At 42.8% G+C, this 12,784-nt stretch overlaps 1 protein-coding gene across 1 annotated transcript in view; it reads left to right on the top strand.

Moving 5' to 3' along the window:
- The window catches only part of RICTOR (RPTOR independent companion of MTOR complex 2), a 214,684-nt gene that overhangs the window by 95,285 nt on the left and 106,615 nt on the right, over positions 1-12,784 (top strand). The window contains 3 exon segments of the mRNA XM_040338626.1: positions 1,493-1,557; positions 7,378-7,509; positions 9,330-9,393. Coding sequence (XP_040194560.1) covers positions 1,493-1,557; positions 7,378-7,509; positions 9,330-9,393 — 261 coding nt within the window.

The raw sequence follows: 12,784 nt of genomic DNA, 5'->3' as shown, positions 1-12,784 counted from the left end.
GCGATTTGCTTTTTTGTACTATAAGGCTAATTTTAGTTGTTTTAACCCCATTATGTTACTGGCCGATTAATCGATTATGAAAATTGTAATCGATTAATTTCATAATCGATTAGTTGTCGATTAATCGATTAGTTGTTTCGGCCCCACAGCCAACCAGTTCTTAGATGTTGTGACTGCATTTGTTTTTCTTTCACACTTGGTGTTTCTGCTAGTAACACAGAAAAGGTTGATTTTCTAAAACTGGAGAGTGCAAAATCTGGTGCAGCTGTGCATGGTATCCAATCGGCTTCTAGCTTCAATTTGTTCAATTAAAGCGGAGCTCCACCCTAAAGTGGAACTCCCGCTGATCGGAACCCTCCCCCCCTCCGGTGTCACATTTGACACCTTTCAGGGGGGAGGGGGGTGCAGATACCTGTCTAAAGACAGGTATTTGCACCCACTTCCGGCCACACAGTCTCGGGCAGACTGCGGGTTGAACGTCACCTCTCGTCCTCCCCCCGTTGTGCTCTGGGAACACTCGGCTCCCAGAGCACAGCGGGAGCCAATCAGCGGCGCAGCGCAACTCGCGCATGCGCCGTAGGGAACCGGGTAGTGAAGCTGGAGCGCTTCACTTCCTGGTTCCCTCACTGAGGATGGTGGGGGGGCAGCAGAGTGACGAGCGATCGCTCGTCATCTGCTGCGGATGGCGCTGGACTCCAGGACAGGTAAGTGTCCTAATATTAAAAGTCAGCAGCTGCAGTATTTGTAGCTGCTGGCTTTTAATATTTTTTTTTCATGGCACATCCGCTTTAAGCTATGACAAAGAAAACTGGAAGTTGATTGGCTACCATGCACAGTTGCACCAGATTTTGCACTCTCCAGTTTTAGTAAATCTCAATAACTGAAAAAAATATAATTGATAACAGCCCAGACAGAGAGCACAGGGAATTGTCAGCTCACAAGATTTCTGACAAATAAGAGAAGTGAATTCTAATAATGAACCTTATTTGCTTCCCTTTTGGTTTGTTTATTATACCATTGAAAGTGTTTTGTTTGATGAAAACATTGTTGTTGATCCTGCCTGAGGTTTTGTTAAGCTGATAACTTCCTATGCACTCTGCCTGTGCTGACTGTCATGCGTTACTATTGTTCCCAGTTCTCTCTGTGAACTGCAGAAAACTTACACCTTATGTTATGTAGAAAAGGAGATGGTGAATTGTTCTGTAGCCTTAAAACCTTTCCCATTCTAGGGTGACAGAGTTGCCCCTCCTTAAAAAGTACAATGAGTAGGTGTTGTCATCCTAGCTCAGGAAGCATGTTACTGGCAGGATCACCAAGGTGAAAATAGCCAGAAAAAGAAATACAGCCACCATATAAGCTGCTTCTTGGTTTTGGCTTTGATTTAATAATTCATTGCTCTGGGTGATAAGAGTATTGTTTTGCTTTTCACTAATTTGTAAAAATCCGTTATGGCTTCTATTGTTATAACTGTATTTTCTCTTATGTCCCTCAGCTTTTATGCAACGTTGGCCACAATGAAGAAAAATTAGGTTTTATGTATGAAGACATAATTATTTGGTAAGTACAAAATTGTTTAGTTGTATGTAAGCTCCATGTTAGATTTATCTATTTTTTTTATTTTATTATTATTGATATTGCAATGCTGTTAAAAACATCATGTTCACCCATTTATTATTGAATGAGGTTTGTGCGTGTAAAGCTTCACATACAGACTCATTGCACTTCTTTATAGGTCAGTGAGGTTTTTATACTTTAACCAGTCATAACCAATTCTGACATTCCTCTCCTACATCACTCAGCCGGTCCAGGCTCGGGAAAGATCCTGACCATATATGGTCAGTATCCACCGAGAAGCCTGCACTGGCACCCGGCTCAGCCTCCCAGATATCCACTGAGAGCCTCAGTCAGCCCCTCCCACCCCCTCCACAGCCCAGCACTCCAGTGAGCGCTGCAGAGGAGAGCAGAAAATTGTCAATTAAAACATTTTCTAACATTCTTCAAAACTGATCACACATCTTATAGTCATGTTGTGCAATGCCTTGTGATAGCAATAAAGCCGATCCCCCCAAAAAAATTAAGGTAGAATGTAAAAAATAAATAATGAAATGACATTTAAAAAAATGTTTGAAGCGCGCCATCCCCTTGTGCTCACATTCAAATGCAATAATGCATGTAGGTCGTGAACGCATATGTAAACAGCGATCGCACCACACGTGAGGTATCGCCACCAACGTCAGAGCAATAATCTTAGCACCAGACCTCCTGTGTAACTCTAAACTGGTAACCTGTAAAGGCATTTAAAGTGTCACCTATGGAGATTTTGTAGGCATCGTAGTTTGGGATCATTCTACAGGTGTACACAATTTGAAAGCATCATGTTGGGTATCCAATTACTTGGCGTAACATTATCTTTTATATTTTACCAAACAATTGGGTATTATATTGTGTTTTTTGTGCATTAAAATTAATTAAAAGCAGGCATGCTCAACCCATGGCCCACAGAGCCGCCTGATGTAGCTCGCAACATCAAACCTAAGGCAACCCGCACAGCCCCCCTCGGGTGCACGCCGCTCTACTGAATGATTAGCGGACCTCCATAATCCTGGGGGCTGTCATATATACAAGCTACTATTGTGGCTGGTTCCCGCCTCTTCTCTTTCTTCCTAACACACACAGATGAGAGGAGTCTTTAAAGGGGTTGTAAAGGTACAATTTTTTTTCCTCCTAAATAGCTTCCTTTACCTTAGTGCAGTCCTCCTTCACTTACCTCATCCTTCCATTTTGCTTTTAAATGTCCTTCTTTCTTCTGAGAAATCCTCACTTCCTGTTCTTCTGTCTGTAACTACACACAGTAATGTGAGGCTTTCTCCCTGGTGTGGAGTGTCGTGCTCGCCCCCTCCCTTGGACTACAGGAGAGTCAGGACGCTCTCTCTGTTGCAGATAGAGAAAGGAGCTGTGTGTTAGTGAGCATCCTGACTCTCCTGTAGTCCAAGGGAGGGGGTGAGCACGACACTCCACAGCAGGGAGTTAGCCTTACATTACTGTGTGTAGCTACAGACAGAAGAACAGGAAGTGAGGATTTCTCAGAAGAAATAAGGACATTTAAAAGCAAAATTGAAGGATGAGGTAAGTGAAGGAGGACTGCACTAAGGTAAAGGAAGCTATTTAGGGAAAAAAAAATTGTACCTTTACAACCTCTTTAAAGACTCCTCTCATCTGTGTGTGTTAGGAAGAAAGAGAAGAGGCGGGAACCAGCCACAATAGTAGCTTGTATATATGACAGCCCCCAGGATTATGGAGGTCCGCTAATCATTCAGTAGAGCGGCGTGCACCCGAGGGGGGCTGTGCGGGTTGCCATAGGTGTGAGGTTGCGAGCTACATCAGGTGACTCCGTGGGCCATGGGTTGAGCATGCCTGCTTTTAATTAATTTTAATGCACAAAAACACAATATAATACCCAATTGTTTGGTAAAATATAAAAGATGATGTTACGCCAAGTAATTGGATACCTAACATTAGGGTTGTCCCGATACCGATACTAGTATCGGTATCGGGACCGATTCCGAGTATTTGCGGGAGTACTCGTACTCCCGCAAATACCCCCGATACCAAAATAGAATACTTCCCCCCCCCCCCCCGCCGCCGTCGCATCCCGTCGCTACAACGCATCCCGCCGCATTCCCCGCTTGGTTAATACGGGCGGGGAACATTACAGCATTCATTTGAACAGCTGTAGTCTTTCCCGCCCGCCGCGTATAGACACTCCCCCCTTGCTCGGGTGAACTGTCCAATCCCGAGCAAGGGGGAGTGTCTATACGCAGCGCGGCGCCAATCATTACAGCTGTTCAAAGCTGTAATGTTCCCCGCCCATATTAAGCAGTCGGCGGCAGCGGGGATGCGGCGCGATGAAGGTAAGGGGGACAGGACATGGCTGCATATGGGGAGACCTTGCTGGATGTGGGGGACATTGATGTGGGGGACATTGATGTGGGGGACATTACTGGATACGGCGGACATTACTGCATACGGCGGACATTACTACATACGGGGGACATTGCTAGATACGGGGGACATTGCTAGATACGGGGGACAATGCTGGATATTGGGACAATGCTGGATATTGGGACATTGCTGGATATTGGGACATTGCTGGATATTGGGACATTGCTGGATATTGGGACATTGCTGGATATTGGGACAATGCTGGATATTGGGACAATGCTGGATATTGGGACATTGCTGGATATTGGGACAATGCTGGATATTGGGACATTGCTGGATATTGGGACAATGCTGGATATTGGGACAATGCTGGATATTGGGACATTGCTGGATATTGGGACATTGCTGGATATTGGGACAATGCTGGATATTGGGACATTGCTGGATATTGGGACATTGCTGGATATTGGGACAATGCTGGATATTGGGACATTGCTGGATATTGGGACATTGCTGGATATTGGGACATTGCTGGATATTGGGACAATGCTGGATATTGGGACAATGCTGGATATTGGGACATTGCTGGATATTGGGACAATGCTGGATATTGGGACATTGCTGGATATTGGGACAATGCTGGATATTGGGACATTGCTGGATATTGGGATAATGCTGGATATTGGGACAATGCTGGATATTGGGACAATGCTGGATATTGGGACAATGCTGGATATTGGGACAATGCTGGATATTGGGACATTGCTGGATATTGGGACATTGCTGGATATTGGGATAATGCTGGATATTGGGACAATGCTGGATATTGGGACAATGCTGGATATTGGGACAATGCTGGATATTGGGACATTGCTGGATATTGGGACATTGCTGGATATTGGGATAATGCTGGATATTGGGACAATGCTGGATATTGGGACAATGCTGGATATTGGGACAATGCTGGATATTGGGACATTGCTGGATATTGGGACATTGCTGGATATTGGGACAATGCTGGATATTGGGACATTGCTGGATATTGGGACATTGCTGGATATTGGGACATTGCTGGATATTGGGACATTGCTGGATATTGGGACATTGCTGGATATTGGGACATTGCTGGATATTGGGACATTGCTGGATGTGGGGGACATTGCTGGATGTGGGGGACATTGCTGCATACGGGGGACATTGCTGGATACGGGGGACATTGCTGGATACGGGGGACATTACTGGATACGGGGGACATTACTGGATACGGGGGGCATTGCTAGATACGGGGGACATTGCTAGATACGGGGGACATTGCTGCATATGGGGGACAATGCTGGATATTGGGACATTGCTGGATATGGGGGACAATGCTGGATATTGGGACATTGCTGGATATGGGGGACAATGCTGGATATTGGGACATTGCTGGATGTGGGGGGACATTGCTGGATGTGGGGGGACATTGCTGCATTTGTGGGGGACATGGCTGCATTTGGGGACACATTTAAAAAAAAGTATCGGTATTCGGTATCGGCGACTACTTGAAAAAAAGTATCGGTACTTGTACTCGGTCCTAAAAAAGTGGTATCGGGACAACCCTACCTAACATGATGCTTTCAAATTGTGTACACCTGTAGAATGATCCCAAACTACGATGCCTACAAAATCTCCATAGGTGACACTTTAAAGCGGGAGTTCACCCATTTATTTAATGTTTGCCCTTTTCCCCTTAGATGGATGCTCATTTTGTCTAGGGGAATCGGCTATTTGTATTAAAATATGAGCAGTACTTACCCGTTTTCGAGATGTATCTTCTCCGTCGCTTCCGGGTATGGGTCTTCGGGAGCGGGCGTTCCTTCTTGATTGACAGTCTTCCGAGAGGCTTCTGACGGTCGCATCCATCGCGTCACTCGTAGCCGAAAGAAGCCGAACGTCGGTGCGGCTCTATACTGCGCCTGCGCACCGACGTTCGGCTTCTTTCGGAAAATCGTGACGCGATGGATGCGACCGTCGGAAGCCTCTCGGAAGACTGTCAATCAAGAAGGAACGCCCATTCCCGCAGCCCATACCCGGAAGCGACGGAGAGGATGCGTCTCGTAAACGGTAAGTACGGATCATATTTTAAAACAACTAGCCGATTCCCCTAGACAAAACGAGCAGGAATCTAAGGGGAAAAAGTGCCTCTAAGGGTGAACCCCCGCTTTAAGTGCCTTTACAGGTTACCAGTTTAGAGTTGCATAGGAGGTCTGGTGCTAAGATTATTGCTCTGACGTTGGTGGCGATACCTCACGTGTGGTGCGATCGCTGTTTACATATGCGTTCACGACCTACATGCATTATTGCATTTGAATGTGAGCACAAGGGGATGGCGCGCTTCAAACATTTTTTAAAATGTTATTTCATTTTTTTTATTTATTTTTTTACATTCTACCTTTAATTGTTTTGGGGGGGGGTCGGCTTTATTGCTATCACAAGGCATTGAACAACATGACTATAAGATGTGTGATCAGTTTTGAAGAATGTTAGAAAATGTTTTAATTGACAGGTTGTACATCTAAAGCAGGGTCTGCAAACTTTCTAAACAAGGGGCCAGTTTACTAGTAGTTCCTCAGACATTGGGAGGGCCGGACTTAGGCCAGTGGAAGTATAAAATGCCTCAGGAGTAAACAAAAAAAGCACATGTGGTCAGGAGGAGGAGGAATAGTGCCCCATCATTGGTATTAGAGAAATGGTGCCCCGTTATGGGTGTCAGTGGGAGGAATAGTGCCCCATTGTTGGTGTCAATGGAAAGAATGTCTTATCATTTGTGTCAGTGGAAGGAATTATGCCCCATCGTTGGTATTAGTGGGAGGATTGTGCCCCATCATTGGTGTCAGTGGGAGGATAGTGCCCCATCATTGGTGTCAGTGGGAGGAATAGTGCCACATCATTGGTGTCAGTGGGAGGAATAATGCCACATCATTGGTGTCTGGGGGATGGAATAGTGCCCCAGCATTGGTGTCGGTGGTAGGAATAGTGCCTCATCATTGGTGTCCGGGAGATGGAATAGTGTCCCACCATTGGTGGTAAGGAAAGAACGTTTCTTCATTGCAGTGTTAATTTTGATGGTAAATTTCAATTTAGTTTTAGTCCTAGTATTTTGACTAAAATGCCATTTTCGTTTTAGTCATCTGAGTTTTAGTTTTAGTCGTATTTTAGTCAACTAAAATAGTTTTATTTTGGTCGACTAAATTAACACTACTTCATTGTTGGTGTCAGTGGGAGGATTGTAAGAGGAATAGCACCTCAAGGGCCAGATAAAGGCATGCAAAGGGCAGCAGTTTGGGGACCACTTATCTAAATTATGAATTGGCCGATAGATGTAAGTACATTTTTAAATGTGGACAGATGTGTAAAGAATCGCTGAAATTAACGATATTTATTTATTTTTTCCAGTTTGCGATTAGCTTTGTTAAATGAAGCGAAAGAAGTGCGAGCAGCCGGCCTCCGCGCCCTCCGCTATCTTATTAGAGATTCCAGTATTTTACAGAAGGTGCTAACTTTAAAAGTAGATTACTTAATAGCCAGGTAAGTGACATTCTGACTTGATCTGAACTATTTCTGGTTCACTTTCAGTATTGAAATATTGTCAAAGTAAAGCTCCGCTAGAATAATATTTGGTCGCTGTAGTAAAGGGAAAACGGCTGTATACTGGAGTTGTAATTTGTGATAGAAAAAAAAATGATGTTATGTTATAGGGAACATTTAGCAATGTCTGTTGTACTCAAGCAGTACCCCGATAAATTTTTGTCTTTAAAGAGGAAGTAAACCTTCCTGTATACTTTGTACCTATAGGTAAGCCTGTAATAAAGATGACCTATAGGTACTGTAAATATCTCCTAAACGTGCGCCGTTTAGGAGATATTAACTGTATACTGCGCTGAAGATGTCATCTGCGCATGCGTTTTTAAAGGATGCCGTTTCTTCAGAAGTCTGTGCCATGACTAGCGGCTCCGGCCAGTTACACACCTGGAGTCCGCGGCCCCGGAAGAAAGACAGGCGAAGATGGATGCGGCCTCCAGCGGGGACGACGCAGGCTTCGTTTTCAATTAGGTGTCACATAATGTGCTAGTATGCGATGTATACTAGCACATTTTGCAAGGGGGGAAAAAAACACTCCTTTTTAATATCTACTGAAAGATAGCAATGCTTTTCCTTGTATGTGAGGGCATGCAATACAATACAATATTTTTTACTTTCTGCTATAAACATATCCAATAAAAAAAAGTAAAAAAAATCGAATTTCTTCATTAACCTGGGCCATTATGTATTCTTGGTAATTTTTGGTAAAAATAAGCGTATATTGATTGGTATGCGTAAAAGCCTACAGGGTCTACAAACCTATGGAATAATGTTATTTATTTACTAGTAATGGCGGCAATCAGCAACTTCTAGCGGGACTGCGATATTGGGGTGGACAAATCGGACACTTAACTGGGACTTTTGACACTTTTTTTGGGTACCAGTGACGCTAATACAGTGATCAGTGCTAAACAAAAATGCACTGTCACTGTACTAATGACACTTGCTGGGAAGGGGTTAACATCAGTGGTGATCAAAGGGTTAACCGTGTGCCTAGCCTGTGCTTACACACTGTGGAGGAGATAGGGGAAGACAAAGATCCGTGTTTCTGCTTTGCAGGAACACAGGATCAATACCTTCCCTTCTGACAGAACGGCAATCTGCCTTGTTTACATAGGCAGATTATCTTTCTGCCTGTGTAATCGGCGGGTGCCGATGGACATCGAGTGGACACTTCTGGGTCTGGAGCGTGCTCTGCCGCAGTTTGGTGGGCAGTCTGCAAGTGGTTAAATAAAGTCAGAAATTTAAAAAGCCATTTTAACAGCTGTGTCTGTGGTATGCGGCCATGGCAGTATAAAAAAAAGTTAAATTGCAACTTAAAGTAATCAATTCCCCGGATTCCTCTTCCCTTGTGAACTATTGTTGCAAATATGGTACTGGGATAGAATGAGCAGGCAAAATGGATGCAGTGAAAAGTTTATTGTATTGGTAGTAAAGATATTTTCAAAAATAATTACATTTGGGTGAATGTATAGTATTTTTGTATATTTTCTTTATTATGGTCGGGTGAATATAAACTATTATGTGTAAAAATCATATGTATTATTATATCCAACCAGTAGGTGACGCTTTGGGTTTTCTTTCACAAATTCCTTTTACCTCCTGTTTATAGAGTTCAGTAGCTCAGGTTCAATGAGTTGGAGCACTGACTCCTCCCTCTCATGCTCTTTTCTTCTTCTGATAACCCATAAGAGCAGAATTTCGGTATAAACTGTGATTTTGACTGTTTATCCTCATGATAATCATGCGTTTGTTTTGCCTCTTAGGTGCGTAGATATTCAGCAAAGCAATGAAGTAGAGAGGACGCAAGCACTTCGACTTGTCAGAAAGGTACAGTACATACCTACTTATTAATTCTCTTACGTTCATTTAGGCTACTTTCACATTGGGGTGCTTTAGCGGTAAAGCGACGCGCTAGTTTTAGTGGCGCTCTTTCGCCCGCTAGTGGAATGCTTTTAACCCCCGCTAGCAGCCAAAGAAAGGATTAAAAGCGTCCGTGTTGCGGCGCTGCTGAAGCCCATTCATGTCAATGGGCAGGGCGTTTTGGGAGCAGTGTATACAGCGCTGCCGCACCGCCCCAAAGATGCTGCTTGCAGGATTTTTTTTCCCGTCCCGCAAGCGCACCGCCCCACTGTGAAAGCACTTTGGCTTTTACACTGGGGAGGCATGAGAGGCGCTATTTCTAGCGATAAAACGCCTCAGTGTGAAAGGGGGTCTTACTTACACACTGTGTGTGTGATAATTTTTGCAGCAAATTTAGGTTTAATGTCTTAGTCTTAGGACTAAAATGGCATTTTGACAATTGTTTAAGTTTTAGTCGATTAAATCTCCAGGACATTTTAGTCAACTAAAACTAATTTAAGTCATCTAAAATCTAATGGATGTAGGTAAATTGTAATGCATTATTTGAGCATTTCTCTACAATTTCCAAACTTATTACATACTGCTGGAGTGAAAAATCTCATATGTTATTTATGGTATTGAGGTATGAACATGCACTACAGACCAGTGGTAATTTTGATGTCAGATTTCAATTTAGTTTTAGTCTTTTTGACTAAAATGGCATTTTAGTTTTAGTCCCATTTTAATCATCTCAATTGTTTTAGTTTTAGTCGTATTTTAGTTGACTAAAATGGTATTAAGTTGGTCGACTAAAATGTTTTAGTCAGCTTTAGTCTACAAAATTAACACTGGTGTGTGTGTGTATATGTATATGTGTATACAGGGCTAAAAATGTCAAGTCCTGAGCTACTAGCCAGGCCTCAAGGCATACTCGCCACCAGTTGCCCCGCCCAACCCCTACCATGTCCCGCCCCCTAATCCTGCCCCTAGACACGCCCTCATAAATCTCATGAAATGACACTTAAATGTTTTATGCAGAGTTAAGTTATAAAAATAAATATTATCAACAACTTTATACGTGCCCAAAAATGCAGCCTGCCCATGTCTACCAATGCAGCATGTGTCCCCAATGCAGCAAAATGGCCCCATTTTGCAGCCAGAGTTCCCCCCACAATTGCAGCCAGAGTTCCCCCCACAATTGCAGCCTACCTGTGCTGGATAGGAGAGGAGCCGGAGCCGCCGGAGCGTTGTTCAAACCACGGGGAACATAACGGCTTTAAATTTAATAGCTGTGTTCCCCGCCGCGCGCGTCATATACAGCCCCTCCCCCTTGTCCGGGAAACTTTGATAGACAGATCACCCATCAAATCCCGGACAAGGGGCTGTATATGACGTGTGCGGCGGGGAACACGGCTATTGAATTGAAAGCTGTTATGTTCCCCGCGCTATGAACAACCAGACGACGGCGACTCTCCTCTCCTTGCTTGCCCCCCCCCCTGCTCCCAGGCAGCCCACAATAAATTTTGAGAGCTGGTGTATATGTATGTATGTGTGTGTGTGTGTATATATATATATATATATGTGTGTGTGTGTGTGTGTATATATATATATATATATATATATGTGTGTGTGTGTGTGTATATATATATATATATGTGTGTGTGTGTGTGTGTATATATATATATATATATATATATGTGTGTGTGTGTGTGTGTGTGTATATATATATATATATATGTGTGTGTGTGTGTGTGTGTGTATATATATATATATGTGTGTGTGTGTGTGTGTATATATATATATGTGTGTGTATATATATATATATGTGTGTGTGTGTGTGTATATATATATATATGTGTGTGTGTGTGTGTGTATATATATATATGTGTGTGTATATATATATATATGTGTGTGTGTGTGTGTATATATATATATATATATATATATATATATATATATATATATATATATATACATACATATACACATATATACACACACACACATACATACATCATTATTATTATTATACAGGATTTATATACCGCCAACAGTTTGCGCAGCGCTTTACATCAGGGAAGACAGTACAGTCACAATACAAATCAATACAGGAGGGATCAGAGGGCCCTGCTCGTTAGAGCTTACAATCTAGAACATACATACATACACACATACATATACACACACACACACAATATTCACATAACGATTTAATTGCAAAAGTAGAATCTTCTTTTAAAATTGTGAGTTCTGGAAATCTTCTTATAGAATGGCACTAGCTGCATATATATATATATATATATATATATAGATTTTCCCCTTCGATTCTGTTTTGTTGCTATGGCTCCACACGCTATAAATCTCTTCTAGTTTCCTGGGGCAGATCTTCTCATCTTCCATTTGGTGTGTATGACATGCTTGCTGTACCCATTTCAAATAGTTTTCAAATGAAAGCAGTGGATAATGTTGTTGAGTCCTGTGTGTAATGTGTTGCTTTGGATGTGGGAAATTCGGTCAGCGTGCTTCATCAGTGCAGCATGTCTGGAACTCGACAAACATTCTTTGTTTCATACATATGCACCAAAACAGAACTTGCTTTGGTTGCACATCTACAGTCATCTGTTGACTATATAAACACAGTCTGTACTGCTGCCGTTGTGTATGTGTGTACACGTCCTCATGTGACCTCTGCTCTCGGTTCATTAGATCAAGCAAATTCTTGGGGTGGGGATGTAAAGCTGAACCCAAGTTTAAAGGGGTTGTAAAGACAACAATTATTTCCTCTTAAATTAAAGTCTGACAGTAGCTGATAAAGTAAAAAGTAATGTTTTGCATTATAACTAGTTTGATACCTGTTGAAATCGAACTGTTTTATTCACCTCCGTCACTCCTGAATCATTATTCTCACTGACTTCCTGGTTTGCGGTGCGCATTCATTCTTGCTACATCACGGCCTAATGGGAACTACAGTTCCCATTAGGCTCAGCCTCCATGCCTGTGAGGGATAAGAGAGCATCTTCACCCAGGGCTGTAGTCATAGGGAGGGGGTGAGCACATTCTGCTTTCCACCATGCAAAACGGCTCAGATGCTGGTGGAAAGCAAGAAGAGGAGTGACAGGAAATGGCATTTTCAAACCTGGAGTACTGTATTTTGGAGGTCAAAAGCAAAAACAAGGTAAGTGATATTAAAATGCTCTAGCTTACAGCAATCGATTGATCTAATAAAAAACAAACCTTTAGTGTTCCTTTAATGCATAGGTAATGCATTCTCCAGCACCAGCTAGAGACCCATTGTTTCCTATAGATACACGTGTATTGCCACTCTTGCTGATGTAGTCGGCACTTTCCATTTTTACTGTGTCCTAGATTTTCCTTTAGA

This window comes from Rana temporaria, chromosome 1 (assembly GCF_905171775.1).
Source record: "Rana temporaria chromosome 1, aRanTem1.1, whole genome shotgun sequence".
Lineage (NCBI taxonomy): Eukaryota > Metazoa > Chordata > Amphibia > Anura > Ranidae > Rana > Rana temporaria.
This window is presented reverse-complemented; position numbering and strand designations above follow the sequence as displayed.